The 17,841-nt window shown below is 37.0% G+C and overlaps 1 protein-coding gene across 1 annotated transcript in view; it reads right to left on the bottom strand.

Moving 5' to 3' along the window:
• lrrk1 (leucine-rich repeat kinase 1) overlaps positions 1-17,841 on the bottom strand; it is a 101,477-nt gene that overhangs the window by 13,246 nt on the left and 70,390 nt on the right. The window contains exons 26-31 of the mRNA XM_046857922.1: positions 16,492-16,689; positions 15,293-15,570; positions 8,467-8,661; positions 7,153-7,304; positions 3,472-3,589; positions 1,931-2,047 (exon numbers count right to left, since the gene is read on the bottom strand). Of these exons, the coding sequence (XP_046713878.1) occupies positions 1,931-2,047; positions 3,472-3,589; positions 7,153-7,304; positions 8,467-8,661; positions 15,293-15,570; positions 16,492-16,689 (1,058 nt within the window). The remainder of the gene's footprint in view (positions 1-1,930; positions 2,048-3,471; positions 3,590-7,152; positions 7,305-8,466; positions 8,662-15,292; positions 15,571-16,491; positions 16,690-17,841) is intronic.

The following is a 17,841-nucleotide window of genomic DNA, read 5'->3' as shown; positions in this document are numbered from 1 at the left end:
AGATTTAACCATAGCTAGAGCTTAATAAAATAATTAGCAGCGTACCGAAATGAACAGAGGTGATTTTGCAATGACCATACTGCTGCCTAGACTTCTAAAGAGCTTCACCCTTTTTTTCAGAAAAACTCTCTTTGTGTGCTCAGTCACTTGCTGAAATAAAAGAACAGCACCAGCAACACTAAGAGAGTTGAAAAATCCTGCTGCCAAGGTAATTAGTCATAAAATCGGTTGTATGTCTTCCATTATATAGTTACATATCCAGGATAAAGCCCTTGAAATAATCTCAGACATCTCTCATCCAGCAAACAAAAACAGGACCTAACCGTTTGCCATTTATATTGAATGTTTCTAGGCCTTGTTGCTCTTCTAGGCATATTTTGCTCTCTTTCATACCGTTTACTGCATATATTGGTGTGTAGGAATGCAACTGTCTATGGGTGTGAGAATGTATCATGCTCTATTAATTGAAATGGTAATAAAGTGTGCTTATAATAAATCATTCAGCACAGGTTCTCTACTGGTCGATTTACAGTCATTATTTTGAATATATGATAGGTAAGCTTAGATTCATGCCAATGTGGTCATATTTAACCTACTATTTACCAAAAAATAAAAAATAAAAAAACAATCAAAAGAAATAACAGTGGCCTGATTATCCTCGATGAACCTAGAGCATTGTTGCCATTTTATTTTAGTGTGTTATTTTCGAAATGTGGTTTAGCTCAAGTCCCTAATGCCGCCCTAAAGGCACAAAGTGCTCGCCATTGACCCCGAGCGCTTCAAAAACATAGGTGTAGGCCACATCAAAGTGTACAAGAGGAGTCTAAGTGTGTGTTTGGAGAGGGATGAAGAGCAGCTCTGTCATTGTTGCCTGTTAAGAGGACCATCTGCCTCGAAAAGCTGAAGCACTAACACCTGCACACTGGACACTTCAAACAAGAGGAGGAGAAAGGTGGAAAAGCCTCTGTGTTGGGCAGTGGAAAGGCCCTTCATCGTAAAGACTGGGAGTGGTATGGGGTAAAGTTGGCTAGCAGCTCATTTGCACAAAGGATGTGGTTGCAGGAAAGCAGCAAATGCAAACACTGGCCAGCTTATATAATCATTATAATAACAATAAATGTGTGAAATATTGAGACTTTAACATACTACAATTCAAATAGAAATGTAGATTAGTTTATACATTACACTAATGAAAATCCAGCAATATATATATATATATATATATATATATATATATATATATATATATATATATATATATATATATATATATATATTTTTTTTTTACATTTCTTTCAATTGATTCACATTTTATAAACATAATTTAAAAAAGCTATAAACATTTTTTTTTTATAGACTTAATAACTATACGTTGTTTCCACTCATCATTCCCATCTGGTTTGATCTCTCTCTCTCTCTCTCTCTCTCTCTCTCTCTCTTTTAATATATATATATATATATATATATATATATATATATATATATATATATATATATATATATATATATATATATATATATTAAAAGAGATATATATATTTACTTTTTCTGCAGTCTTGGCAGTCCACTCTTGTAAAAAGTGAAAAATAAAAAAAATATAAAAAATTAAATAAAAATAGATTTTCTCTGAGTTAGCAATATATCTTGGTTGTTTAAACATCTAACTGACTAACCAACTCCATACAGAGTACCTTATAATTGAGTAGAATAGCAGAACCCAATCCAGGTGTAAAGATGAGCAGCTTAGGTTGATAGTCTGGTTGAGTTTTGAACTTACCTTATAATTATCAGGTAGAAATTAAGGTCCAAAACAGCTGCTGCCTATAAAGACTAAACTGACAGGCAACAATTTCTTTTTATTTTGTCTTTGGACATCTGAAAGAAGCCCAGCCAGAGAACTGGCGAGTGTGTGAACCGGCTTCATACTGACCTCTGACCTGGCTGGCAGCAGCGTGAGGCAGGTGACCACGGCCGGACAAGAGAGGAGTTTCTGCGGGTGACTCAGGGGACACATCTCTTTCAGGCTGTAGATAAAAACTTCCTGCTCCTGAAAACAAGCACACAAAAAGCAAGGTGAGTTATCTGCGTCGTTCGCCATGGCTGCACTGCGGGCTAAGGAAAAAGAACAAACAAATAGCTATGCAAGAACAGAATCAGCCACGTGGCCTGGACACTTGTAATACAAAACTAGGTCTAAGCTAAAGTAGAGTTTATATCACATTAAACACCATTTTCAAACTGAAAATTGTGTCTTTTTGTTGAAAGGACATCTGCACAACAGACGACATAGGCGCGACCTTCGGCTATGGTGACACAGCTGACTAAAGTAAATAAATGCTTTTTATGGAGAAATTAATAACAAAAAAGCTAGTGATAAATTAAACTTTAACTCAAACCTGAAAATAGATGTATGGTTTAAGGTCAAAGGACAGATTCATGTGATGCAGATGTAGAACTGTGTGCTCAATTCAGCGCTAGTTTTTTAGGTGAAAAAGAACGAATAGGTTTCTCTGTGTCATATACAGAAAAGAAATAAACATAATTGCACAGAACAAAAGTTTGTGGACACATGATGATAAGATACATGTGCTTTTTGAACATCCCATTCCACATTTAGTCTGCGTTTGCTGTTATAGTAAACTCCATGCTTCTAAAAAGATGTTCCACTAGATTGTGGCGTGTGAATGTTCATTCATCCACATGGGTGTTAGTAAAGTCAGGTACTGATGTACAGTAGGTGAGGGGACCTGGGTTGCAGTCAGCGTTCCAATTCATCCCAAAGGTGTTCAATTGGTTTGAGGTCAGCGATCTATTGCAGATCTAAGAAATACGATCTTCCACTCCAAACCCATCTAAAACATATCTTCATGGAGCTGGCTTTGTGCTTAGAGATACTGTCATGCTGGAACAGGTTTGTGTCTCCAAGCTTCCACAGATGATACACAGACACCCTATACAATTTTCTGCTTCCAACTTTGTGCTAACACTGAGAAAGAACCACATATTGCTGGAAAACTCAGGTGTCCCAATTTTTTGTCCATATAGTGCATATCTCATCCAGTACATTTAACCAGTAAAGCAGTTTAGAAGACACTCTGTGTGTTTGATTTTACATACATGACATTGTTGTGTATTCATTAGTAATTCACAGCAAAATAAATATTATTTCCGAAATAAAAATTCTACCAAAATAAAAGGACTAGATTATTAACTCCGCAATACATTTGGCAGCACTTCCAATATAACATTCATATAATAATTATAATAATTAATAAATTCAAACCAAGTTTCTGCTAATCCAGAATAAGAGCATCACACTGCTGTGTGTAATAAAATACAAAGAAATATGGGGCATACACTAGACTTGAACCTCATGTCTCATCCTAAAGACCTTTATGGCATTTCCATGGTAACATGCAGTGGTATGCTGGAAAGGGCAGCCTGCATAAACTACAATCCCCAGAAGCCCACCTCGGTGGCGGTCCACAGGGTGTTCTCCATCTTCAGCTGACAGCTAAGGCGAGATCCTGGGCATGGCATTCGCTTCACCTCCACCTGACCTTTGGCTGCGTTCACCACCGTGTAGTTCCTGTTACACACACACACACACACACACACACACACACACGCACACACACACACACCTTTTCAGACTACTTTGGGCTCAGCTGGACCGCTAAAATTCGCTTATGAGTAATTTACAAACAAGTTGGGTCAAGAAACGCACAATTCACAGCTTAAAAAGAGATTTTATTTGCCATGTGTGTTTACATGACAAACGGCGGAAACACTAACAAGCTCGGATGGGAGAAAGCAAACGCCCCAAATCTGATTTATTGCCGTTTTTCTGTTTGAAGGTTTACCGTAAATTAAACTGTTACAGAGCGAGCATTGCTTTTTGCTTCGACTGGGAAAAGGACGAAAACACACTTTGTTGATTTACGCAAATCATTAAGCCATTTCTAAAATAATATAGCTATACGTCTGAAGTCATTAATCTCGCTGTACTGCGATTTGCTCCTTCTTATGGCTCAATTCCCCAAACGAGTCGCTCCATCACGACCCGGAATTGGCTCTTCGTTATTATTGCGGCTGAAATTACAAATCCAATTTCCTAATAAAATGGACATTATCTTGACGATAATTGATCTATTGAGATGTCTGCTGTTAACCTGTCCTCATATAATCTAATAAACAAAACTTGAATGAGAAAACCTCTTCTCATATGGAAAGATTACAGTCTCTGGCTCTGTTCTGTAATTTTATCACTTCTGATCACAATTTACTGTCACCTTTAATAAGGCAAAGGAGATAATTCCACCTCGAGTAGGTGGCTGGTGTGTAGTATGAAGTAGGAATTTTCCACTCATTTCCATGTACAATTTAACTAGAGTCTGTTTAACTGAAAATGTTACTACTTAAAACAAATACTCAAACTAAAGTAATTGGAGTCCTCATGAAAATAAAACATCTAGTCAAACACCATTCAAATCCCACACTAACTGGTCACAACAGATCAGATTTATATATTAGGAAAAGCAATGGTGACCATTCACTCTAAACAGAGCTTTCAGCTTATGAGATGTTTTGTTGTCTGTTACACATAATGATGCCATCATGTCCTACATGCTGTTTCTTCAATCAAAAGTTGTCACATCAATACCAGATGCATGCTGGGAAAACCATTCTCTTTCCAGCCTGCCAAAAAATAATTCTGAGAAAATGTGCTACTGTAGAGGTGAACAAATCAGTAGCAGGGAAAAAGAGAACAGACAGATTTCATGCCTGGGCTTTTAGTCTTTATTCACAGTCACCAGGCAGACAAGTAATCTGAACGACCACACAAAGAAGCAGAAGCAGAAAAGGAAGAAGGAGAGAAAACAAACTACTCTGTGATTTTTGTCTGCATGTTAAAAGAATAGAGTGAACAATACGACTATAGTTTGTATCACCTGACTTACTTTATTTGTTTATAAAAAAAAATGTTTATGCATAGATAATATATAATTTTCGTTATTTACATGTCCTAATTGTTCCAAAATTTGGGTGCATAAATTTCTTTACTTCTTTATTTATTTATTTGAAAGAACTAAACATGTTTGCTTGTATCATGCTAATTAATAATCTGTATTTATTTCTCTATTCCTGTGTGACTATATTCATTTATGTTATTCTAAGATTTTTATGACATTTAATTCCTGTTCTATTTTAATTTATATAAAAAGATCAATTTATATATATATATATAGGTTAAGAAGACTACATACTGTGGGGATTGGGGGGACATTTGGACCGTTGGGCTTGCAAATTGTTTGTATAAGAATAAATTTTTTTCCCTTCTGTTTTTTGAATAATGTTTGTTGGAATAAAATTTTACTTATGTATTGTCTTCTGGTACATTCACAATGAACTTGTTTGGTCATTTTGGACCCTGTATCTATAATAAGATTAAAGTAAGCACTTCCACTAATGCTTTGGTATATAGGATATATGTGGAGCACTCTGTAGGGGACTTGCTGTTTTGCTGTGTTCCAGTATAAACAAAGCTCTCTTTCTTCTTGCATTTCTCAGGCCCTGAATGTGAATTACAGCACCTTTCAGCGCATCTCGTGGCCGCTCCATTTGGCATGATGACATAGCCGTGGATGTAATTGCCAACACCTGGGCCGCGAGATAAAAGCCGGCCATTCATACTGTGTCAGGATGCCTCGGGTGGCTGGCTAAGAGACCAGAAACAAAGCAGCCGTTCCTCATCTCACCTGGAAGCTATCTCCTGTGATGAGCTTCAGACCACTGCCGTTTATCTTACAGGAGACCTGTCGCGCATAATAACAAGCTCATTTGCATGCTCATGAATATGAATTCGCCCGTAAACAGATTTCTAAGGGCCTTGTGGTTCATCTCAATATTTTCACATTAACTCGGGTTAATAGGGGTGTTTTAGTATCACGACTGTGGGGGGATTTAAAAGAGGTAATAACTGGAGTTAATGAGGAAGAGAGCAAATGTATGGACTAACTGAAGAGTGCTTACTCTACAAGGCAGCGCTTTGAAAAGTTGATTAACTTTGAAGTGAGCAGGAAAAATATTTACGTTAATTAAATACAGTATTTCAATTGAAATTTCATTCATTTTTCACAGTTAATATCTCATCACAGGTCATGGCATGGGTTGTAAAATTTGCTAGGTTACCTGAGACACAGACATGGTCCCAGGGTCTGTTATAATGAAGTTCTATTTAAAAAAAAAAGCTAAAAATTCATTAGCCTGGGCCATTACTTCAATTAAACCCATTTTACACCAAACCCCAGAGGCGCCAATCTAAAACGCTTCCAAGTTAATCGGAGTTCTTTTACATCAGATGCCTGCAGTGTCGTGCATTTCTGCCCTCCAGTTTATGCAAACAGCACACAGGCTATATTTCAGGCTGTCTCCTGCGAGATATTATCACATCGCTGTGGAGTTGTTTATAAAACAAACTCGGTGAGCGTTCTGACCAACAGTTAATTCTTGATAATTACATTTACATAATGAAATTATCAAGAATTAACTGTTGATCAGAACGCTCACCGCAGGAACTAGCAGGAGCAGGTGTGTCCAAAGTTTGACTAGTAGTGTATTTCACCTCATCGCTTAAATCCTGGTAATTCCACAGGCATCCATGGCCAAGATTCCAAGAAAGCAAAACTGGCCGTGCTCTCTTGGAGGGAGTGAAAGCATACTTTCTCTACTACCTATTAATCACTAGCTAAACAAGAGAGCATGACATTGCACGGGCAGCAGTTCGAAAATGCGGTCAGAAGGCTTCATGTGCCCAGGAGGCAGCATTTAATAGCCTTCATCCTCCCTGGTTGGTTGCTGTTGTGTTCTAGAAGGTTGATAGCTGCCATGTAATGAGAGATGCCTGATGGTGGGGGCGAGCTTGAAGAAAATTTCCAAAAACAAATACACAAAACCCTAGAGTTATCCCAAATACTTAATGTTAAGTGAAAAGTCCCACTGAAATGATAGATAATATTAAGTGCAGTACTTGAACACGTGCTGTTACTACAAAAAAGAAAATCCTCATTTTCATATGAGCCCATAGAGCAGGACTGAAAATGGAAACTAGTTTCCAAAGGCTTGCCTGCCCACACACACTCCCACACACACCTGTTGTCCTTTTCTCCGTCCCAGAAGACGGCGCTGTAGCCCTGAAGCGAGGAGAGGAAGAGCTGGCTTTGCTGCTCGCAGGGCAACAGGTACCTCAGACAGGCAAAACTCGGCTCCTGCATCTGTCTTAGGATAGGCATGGCTAGAGGACGCTACACAAACACACACCCACACACAGCCATTAGACTGCAACAGTTACTTAAACATAATTGCACTTATTTTATTTTTTTACAGTCCACAGGTAGAGACCAAAAAAAAAATTCTAAACTAGGAAGTTTCACAGTAGCGTTTATATTACAACAGGTTCAAGAAACATACACAATTATTAGTGCACTGCTAACTGAGTCCTATATATAAAATTAACATACCACAGCAATACTCAATTATGAACTGAAGGGAAGTGGTAACTCAGTGGTTAAAATGCTGGACCTCTGATTGAAAGGTTGTAAGTTCAAATCCCACACAACTAAGCTGCAACTCTTGGGCCCCTGAGCAAGGCCCTAAACTCTTAACTGCTCAGTTGTATAAATAAGATAATTGTTAGTTACAATTGCACTGACTGGTCATGTGCTGTTGATTCATTTTCTATAGCAGCATTGATCAGTTTCATCTTAGCTCTGCTGCAAGGCAAATCCATTCACATTGTCTAATCGAATAAAAAAACGAAAATCTGTTAACAAATAAAAGTGTTGATTTCTCTCGATGATGTAAGGGGGTATTTATTTAACAGTTATAAAAGAAACATCATATACGCATATTATGACAAGAAAATAATCAACTTTCTTTTATTAAACTATATTAATAAAGCATATCAGCATTGTGTTTATAAAGATCCTTATTGAAAGCACAGCTATTCAGTTTATTATAAATATTTTTAGGTCTGAAAGATACATTTTAATTTAAGACTAGAGCTGAAGCCTCATTGAAGAATATAATATGAGATCTGAAGTAGGGTAACTCAAATAGGAAAAATGTGAAACTATTTTAATAGGGGGTGGTGAGGACCTTTTGGAAGCAGCACACACATAAAACAGCCAATTAAATATTTAACAATGTGATATTTATATAGATTTTTTTTTTCGACAAAAACAGAACCCTCAGGGGGTGCGTCTTGTTGTCTAGAGCAGCTTGTTCTGAAAATATGGTACACACTTTCAGGCCAAATTCAATTACGCAATGCAACTTAAAGAGAAAATCCTCAGCAAAAATACTCATTAGTATTCGACTCTGAGCCATTCACTATACGATATTAATTTATCTAATGCCTTATGTAGAATTGCATTTTGGAGACACTGAAATACATCCATTTTATACCTTCTCTGGTTTGGTTTCCCAGCATTCCTGCATCAATGCCTGGAGGCAATAGAATTGCACTTCCTCTGGGATTCCCAGAACAGGCCGTACACCCTTGGAGAGTTTCTTCGCTATCTGCAGCTGGTGATGACCCAACGATGGCCGGCGTCCAGACAACAGCTCGTATAGGACCATCCCATAAGAGAACATGTCCACCTGGGACACAAAGAAAGAGGAAGACAGAGACACAAGGGGCAAGAAAGCTTTATTAGCATATATAAGTCATTAAACGTACAGTAATTGCTTTATGGAGCTTGACATGTGGGAAAATTTACAGGAGAAAAAAGAAGGAAAGAGCTGGCATGGTGTCTATTCTGTAACATTCCTGGGTTTTATATTTGGCTCCTGTTCCTCTGTTTTACAACAAAACCCGGACAGAATGGAACCAAGTCATATCTGGATTCCGTTATCAACATTAAGCAATATCTAAGAATGAACCGAAAACTTGGCTAAAAAAAGATTACTGTGTGATTTTAGAAAGGACAGGCCTCGCCAAATTGGAAAAACAGCCATGGTTTCCCCACGCTGCTAAAATTACAGTAGCGTAGACTGACATCATTTGGTAAGTATTTAAGAAATGAAGGAAGTGCGCCAGAGGCAGGGACTCGTCTGGACAAATGTCATATAAGGAAGTGCACTACATTCCATTTGCTTGAGCACAGCAGCCTCTCACAGTGCCTAAAACCTGAGAAACATATTCAATTGTTTAATTACAAACAGACTCATTTAACTACTGAGAATACTTTTCAAAAATACTTAATGTGGCTAATTTTAGGTGTTTTAAAAATGTCCATGTTTACATAGGTTCAATTGCAGTGCATTGTTGATCCAGTTCTTTTTGTACATTTGAAACGAACAAACAAACAAATCATCTTTACCTGCTATTTGTATTTATTTCCTCTCAAATTATTACAATCCGATAAACTGCAATCGTTTAACTCTTCTTTTTATTGGGGGAACATGACTTTAAATGAATCTCTTCTAGCAATGTTCAGACAAATAGACTTCTAAATTAAAATTATACAGCCTGAAACACTGCTGTATTATGACTTCCCCATTAAGACGGGTTTATAGGTCTTTCAGAGGGATTAAAATCAGGGCTGTAGCAAAGTCTTGATTTACTATAAACTGCAAAATGTATAATTTGGTATTCCTTACTATACAACTGAATAAATAACTAACTATAATTATTTTTTCCTTTTTTATATTTGTATTGTCACAAAGCAGCTCTACAGAAATAAACAGATTTAGAAAGTTAAATCTAATACATTTATTCCTATAAATGACAGAAATAGAAAAAATGCAGCAGAAAAAAAAATTAAATAAAAAAATTAAAATATGCAGTTAAACCATGATTTTCCGTATGAAGTTTCCCTTTACTTGAACTTGGAGGCTCAAACTTGTTCTAGCATGACAATGCCCCTGGGCACAAAGCCCAACTATATGAAGATATGGTTTACATATGTTGGAGTGAAAGATTTTAAGTGGGCTGCAAAAAAGCTTTGACCTCAACCTTATTAAACACCACTAGGATGAACTGGAACACTGATGCACCCCCAGGCCTCCTCACCCCACACCAGTACTTGACTTTACTAATGCTCTTGTGGCTGAATGAGCACAAATCTCCACACTCCAAAATCTAAAGGAACTTCCCAGAAAAGTGAAGGGTTATATAACAGCAAATGGGGACTAATTGTGGAATGGAATATCCAAAGAAACACATACAAATCTTATGGTCATGTGTCCACAAACTTTTGTAACTTTGTAAGCGTATGAAATTAGTCATGTTAATCACAGCATACAGTAATGTATTTAGGGAATTGGACAGAAGAAACATGGAGAGCAAAACAAATTATGCAATTGAATAATAATTAAACCCATAACTCCTTATCATGCAGTATTGGATTGGTCAGTGATTATGCTGTAAATGGAATCAGCTACTTTATTCCCTGAAATCATGTGACTTTAACAAAATTCTAGCATTGCACATCTTGCTAATATGACACTGCATGGGGGAAATCAGGGTTTGGAGCTTTGGTGTGTACAGCCCTTTACACTCATTTAACCATTGCATTTTTCTACTTCGTCTTCCCAGTGTAATACCGGTCATTATACAGCAGTGCTGGTGAATTCTCAATTCTTATTGATCATAAGCTCTTACATTACTAAAATATATAAAAAATTATTCAATAGTTTTAAAAAGTAATTAAATCTTTTGGCAAAGGACTTGTTTTTTTTTTGGCAAAAATTGTTATTAGCAAATCACTTTGGCATAAAAGAACAAAACATGCATTATTTTAGGAAAAGAATCAACATGACCCTCCTCTTAACTCAGAAACTGCATCTTAACATAAACTTAGGGAGATCTTTAAGAAATCTCTGCTGAAGTCAAAAGATAAGAGGCCAAAATCTCAGGTTTTATCGACACTGCTGCTCAAACAGATTTCTATCTTTCCTTTGAGGGGTTTTAAAGCACACTGACAGGATGAGAAAGATTTAAAGCCCAAAATCTTGAGGCTGTACATGCTGAACTCAGGGTTGAGCATCAGCATTCCTCATTAACAGAAGCCTATAAGAAGAGCTGAATAAGCTGAGTGAGTATTAACACTGCTTCACTTCCTGAACAGATCCCAGTCTCATCTATTCAGTACTTCTATTATTATTATTTGTCACTGCAAGGAATCAAGACAGACGCCATCAAAATAGCTATCGCTTACTATGCTATATATTTATTTTAGATTTAATGCAGCTAATTTGTGCTATGTTGAACCTAAACACTGACCCCAATCTTCGAAACTGAAGTTTTTAGGAGGATTTTTCGTTATTTAAAAAAACAAAGAGTTAAATGCCTCCACAAGCTCAAACTGCCAGATATTTCTATACCGGTGGTCCCCAAACAGATATATAACATTACCCTCTTTCTTTACTTTATTTTCTGAAAGTTTTCAGTTGAATATTCAGTGCAGCTTTAAAAGCTCATTTAAAAGACATAAATCTATAAATTTTGTCTGGAGCTAGTGGCTGCAATTAGACAAGTAGTTGTATTGTTCTTGGTTCTGAGAGCTTGATCAATTTTGTACAATGATTTGCGATAAATGCACTTAGGGTGAAATTTCTACATGAAATGTAGCTCTCAGAAATGCATCAAAATTTGTGGACTGCTCTGAAAATATGTCTTATTCATCCAGTGACTGTAGCTGAAGCACCTTTTTAAAGCTGAAACTAACTGCGACTGCTAGCAACAACATACAGTTCAGCGTCAGTTCAACATCAAGCAGAACATTTTGAGAAGAATAAATGAAGGAAGAAACGCCTGACTAACTTGCCACAACACCCGTAGCCTCATTTGCACGTTTTTTTTGTGAAAATAGAAGGTTTAGGGATCAGGATAATGTATTAGATATCAATCAGTGTTTCACTCATAAATATAATTTTTATTAATAGATTGGTGTGCTAGGAGTAACAGAGACTTTTGACATAAACTAAACCAAAGTTAATTAATCAACAGTCGATAAAAATTATAATAGGAACATTATAGCCATAATAAATAATAGTACTTTGGATACTTGAGTACATTTGAAGGCAAATACTTTTGTACTTTAACTCATGTGAGCACTTTTACTTTTACTTGTGTAATATTTTACCTAGTGTAGCTCTACTTTTACTCAAGTGCCTGCTTCCTGAACTTCGTCCACCACTTATATGTACTATAAGAAAACTATAAGATACACTCCCCACAGGCTTAAATAAACTGAATTTATTTAATTAATTAATTATATTATTAAAAGTATTAAAGTTTTAGAAAGATACATATAATATACATATAACAGTGCCATCCAAAGTCAAAGACACTTAAAAATGCCATTGTGTCAAATCCTTTATTAAAATTGTATTCTATGTATTTTAATAAACATTTAGATTTTTACATTTTGCAGTAGTAAAACCAACTGTCCATAGACCTTTCAGTATTGAAATCCAACATGGTTTTAACAAGAAGCCTATTTAGCAAGATGCTTTTAAAATGCTGAATTTTTAATTCAATTATAAAAAAAAAACATGGAAAAATAGCAAGCAAATTAATCCCTTAGAAGGGTGATTTTATTTATTCTTCACCCTTTTACTTGTAATGTTTTTAGTTTTTGCCTTCAAAATCTAAAAAAATTATTTGCTTGTATTTCTCTTTACTAGCTGCCATCTGTTATATAACAGTTTATATAACAATATAACTCCATCAATCTTTTTTTTTACTTAAAATCTAAAAAAAAAAAAAAAAAACTTAGCCTATATTTTACTTTACTATCTGTACTGTTCTCTCAACACACATACAGACATTCTGGAAAACCTGCTACCATCTGTTATACAACAGTATATTGTGATGCACTGTACTGAGTTGGCTCAGTTTGGTCACTATTATTAAATATCTTCATATTCAATCTGAAAATGTTGTCTAGCATTCATGTATGCTAATTACACTGGCTGCTAAATATAGCTCCAAGCAATAGCCGGCAGCAGGTGGTGGGATTTAGCAAAGAGAAGCATAAACCACGGCACTGAGAAATTAATGAACCAACTGATGCTAAACAAACATCTGAAATTGAGATTTGTTTTGTGGAAAAGACAACAGGGAGTTGCAGCTATTTCACATCTCGCTGTTGGATAAGTTGGAGAGGACTGGTGATAAGTAGAAATATACTACTAGCCAATTGGATAACTGTGAATGACCAATAGACTTGACCACCTCTAAAGTGTGGCCGCAAGAAATACATGAATTTTTGTATTTTTGACCCTTTTTGCCTCAGGTTAATCGGGAAGTATTTATGTAATGTAAACAAGACTTGGAAATTCACCAGCATACCCCAAGCCACAAATTGGTTAAATGTACTCAGTTATCAAGAAACACACCGATTCCCCCATGAAGTCAGTTCCACAGCTCTCAAACACATGGCACCAATGTGCTTCAGTTATAGAAACAGGTAGGTACTGATTGAAAATTAGATCGGATCAAAGCATTAATTCTTTCCCATAACACCAATAACACTGGATTTTATAGGATTAAATCAATACACATTTTGACCAAATGTAAACCTGTGTAAGCAGGCTATAAAAACAAAACTACGGCATTAGTGGAGTCCTTCGGTGCTTCCATGTCTTTAATGGCAAAAATGCCTGAAAGCCATAGGAAATTACAGGCTGAAAATTATGAGACCATCTTAGGTTTCCTATGTATGATGAAGTCACCAGGTTTGGCCAGTGAGAGCCTGGGTGAGGTTTGTGGTTCTGTCAGAAAACGTGGCATGCATGATCATGAGGATGAAGTCATCATAGAAATGACTTCAGCTACTGTTTCCTATCAATTTATTTATTTATTCATTTTGGCTCAGATGAATCACGACTGTTGGAATGATTCAAGGTCAGCTCGTATCTCTCAAAAAGTATGCTTCGGCATAACAAAAAGGCAGGGGGTTTGGTTACTCTAAAGATTTGCTAGTTGTAATGGCAGTTATAACACATTCTTCTGATTATAGTTTTTATTTAAACTTTTAAAATCAAGGTCACAGGGATGGACATATAAGCTTAAACATGCATTCGATCTGTAACCTCACATTCGATCACAACCTCAGCTCACTGTTTCTGCTGAGGAGACTAAGGTCTTTTGGAGTGCAGGGAGAGCTACTGAAGACCTTTTTGACTCTGTGGTGACCTCAGCCATCTTCTATGGTGTGGTCTGCTGGTGCAGAAGCATCTCTACTGCAGACAGGAAGAGACTGGACAAGCTGATCAGGAAGGCTAGCTCAGTCCTGGGGATTCCCCTGGACACTACAGGAGCATGGTAGCTAAACTATCATCATTACTGGAGAACGACTCTCACCCTCTGTATGAAACAGTTTCATCTCTGAGCAGCTTCTTCAGTGACAGATTGTTACATCCTAAGTCTAAAGAAGCGATACAGAAAGTCTTTTCTCCCTGCTGCTATTAGACTTTACAATCAGAGCTGCTTCCAGTGAACCAGTCACCAAAATATACACTGTTATTACTGTTTAACTGTGTGAATGCAATAACAATAATTTAAAACCGTGCAATATGTTTGATTGCGTAAATACTTATTCGTGGTCTCTTTTTCTTCTTTTGTATTTATACATTGTGTTGTCTATATACTGTATTGTGTTTTGACTTTTTTTTTTATTATATATTTGCACACAGAAATTTCCCTACTGTGGGACGAATAAGGTATATCTTATCTTAACACCGTGATTTAAGGAAGTTTAACCTCATGGTAACACATAGAAGTAGTTATAGGGGACTATATATTAAGTTGATTACCTGCATGAACAGGCCATTTGAAGGGGACACACATGTGTGGCTGTTTCATGCTCTGTTGTCAACAAGAATAACCACATAACTTCACATAACATAGACCGGATATTGCCGAGCACATGTATTCATGAGCTGAGTTTCGTGTTTCACGAGTCTGTTGTGCACAGAGGGCACCTGCGGGGCAATTTTGATTTTTTTGAAAGTTTAATAGAAACCAGAGAACCCAGGAGGAGTCATAACCAAAGACCAACAAACTTTGATGTGACAACGTTATGACATTGTGTCACTGAATGTTGCGAACAGCTTTATATTTCTGTCAGATACCTGAAATATATCCAATGACCTGAATACGTTTCCTCTTTTCTCCTATCATGCTTGAAAATGTATACTTTGTTGTTACACTCAAATAAATGAAAAATGTGTTAATTTGCTTAAAAGAATAGACCTGCATGTGGCATTTAAGACTGTGTACCTTCTCGTCATAGACGATGCCAGGGCGGATTTCAGGAGCCTGGTAGCCCGGTGTGCCCTCCACCCCCAGAGCTCCCTCGTGAAAAGACTGTCGGGATATGCCATAGTCGGACAGCTTGACGTTGACCGAGTCCTCCACCTGCAGCGACCAGACGAGGATGTTGTCTGACTTCAGATCACAGAAGATTATGTTCTTCCTGTGAAGGTAGGCCAATCCTGCAGCAACCTGATAGGCAGCTTTGAAGGTCAGCATGTGGCCTAGGGGAATGAATAAGGAGCCTGTGGACAAAAACCAATGCATGAGCTTCCGGTAAGGAATTAACAGCTCTATAAAAAACTAACTAGAAATAAATGCATTGTGTTATTGTGCAAAGTGATATTATGCCTCATGTAAGGGAAGCACAGCCTCAAGTCATATCACTTTCATTGTGACAGCCTGGTCAGTGTCATGGTGGAAGGATGGTATGTCTGTCCATTACAGAATTATTCTTTTTATTTTCTTTTTGCTATTATTTAAAAATAGCCCTGATAACAGCAGGCTGAGACGGTCAGTCTAGACTAGGGGTGTCTGATCTCTTAAAGAAAGGGCCGGTGTTGGTGCAGGTTTTCAAGTCCACAAAAAATTCTACCTGGTTAAATCTAATGATTAACATTTTCAACGACTATCGGGTGCGGCCCTTGACTGGTAAGAATGAAAACCTGCAGCCATACCGGCCCTTTGTGGAAGAGATTGGACAAAAAAAAAAGGAGATTTATAAAATCCATAAATCCCTCAATAAAACCTGTCGAAAAACAAGTAAAGTAAGTTAAAAAGAAAGAGAATAAACAATAACCAAACTGTAATCTGCAAAGAAATCTGCAGAATGAAATAATTAGTAGTGGATTTGTGTCATGTTACATATACAATAATTCTAAATAAAATGAAACAAAAAAATCTTGGAACAGTCAATTTGAAAAGTGTGTGATGTTAAAAACGACCATGACCAAATTTAGTCTCTGTTAGTGCATAGTTGGCTCTGAATTGCTTCTACAAAATATGTCCCAACTGGGTAAACTTCTATACAGGTCCCTTGTAAAACAAGTCATCACCTCTTAGTTATCGTAATTCTGCCACGAGGTGAGCACATTATAACCACTGCTTGTAAAAACAGCATGTTGTGGTCCAGTCATAATTCTGTGGTGTGTGTGCGCCTGTCTCACCTTTGCTGCGTTCCTCCAGCACGGTGTTGAGGCTCCCAAGTGGCGCCAGTTGTAAAGCAAAACATAGCGGGTAGATGCTGATGCCCAGCAGGGCTACAATGCAGGGGTGCTGCAGGGTGTGTAACATGCTGGCCTCCTGTCGGAACTCTGAGAAGCTTTTTGCAGCGTCCACAGACTGCAGGTGCTTCAGCATGGTGTCTGTGAGGAAATAAAATGGCAGTATAAAACAGAAGTGGAAAAATGACACAAAATAAAACGGCTAGGAAATAAACAACTGTATAGAGCAAAGACTGAGGTCCAGTTATAGCCCCAACAAATCCAAAATCTCAAAAGATACCGGAACAGATGTACAATTTCATAAATTCCAATTTTACTTTTTAATTTTTACCTTCATTTTTCTCCCAAATTTCCTGCCTTACTATCTAGCTGAGAAATTGCACAGATTTGATGGTAAACCAATTTTTTTATTGGAAACCTAATTTTAATAAAAATGTGATATGGCAACCAGTCAAGTGCATTTATAAAAAAATAAAAAACGATATTTGAATAATTTATCACATTTTTCTCCAGTGTTTTCATAAACATCCAACGACTTTTGCAAAGAGAAAAATTTCAGATTTGATTAATGAATTTTTAAATGAAAAGCCTTAACATAAGTCTAAAAACACCCCAAGACTGATACCTCAACACCAAAGGAAAATTAAAACGAAACATTGTGGACACCTGACCATAAGACTGGTATTCACGTTTTCGACATACCCTTCCCCATTTGCTGTTAGAATGACCTCCACTCTTCTGGGAAAATGCGCTTGTGTAGATTTGAGCTCATTCAGCCACAAGGGTGTTAGTAAAGTCAGGTACTGATGTAGGCCTGGGGTGCAGTCAGGGTTCATCCCAAATATGTTAAAAAAGGTTGACTTTGAAGATACAGTATATAGACCTTTGTCAATAGTGTAAGTGGTACCACACAGTCTTAAGCCAAAAATAATAAAGGTTATGTAGCTGGACAGTTTTAAAAAAAACATAATTAGTTTAATACCCTTTACCTATTATAAAATGATCTAACAAAATTGCAGACATGGGGTTTGAATTTGGTAGATTGATACCAAGTGTTACTGATATTCCCTAGGGCTTTAAATCTGAACATCACCACAGTTGTTTAAGCCATTTGGTTAAAGCATTTCTTCAAGCTTTATGCAAGTAATAAAACTGCTACCGCTTTTGTGTACGACATGTGACCTCAATAGAGGAAACCAACAGCTACAAGTTGCCCGAGTGTAGTTGAGCGTCAATGAAATTTTGTAGCTGGAGGGCTCGTAATGGTCTGGCATCAGCTCTTATGACCATAAG

The sequence above is a fragment of the Silurus meridionalis genome, chromosome 9 (genome assembly GCF_014805685.1).
Source record: "Silurus meridionalis isolate SWU-2019-XX chromosome 9, ASM1480568v1, whole genome shotgun sequence".
NCBI lineage: Eukaryota > Metazoa > Chordata > Actinopteri > Siluriformes > Siluridae > Silurus > Silurus meridionalis.
This window is presented reverse-complemented; position numbering and strand designations above follow the sequence as displayed.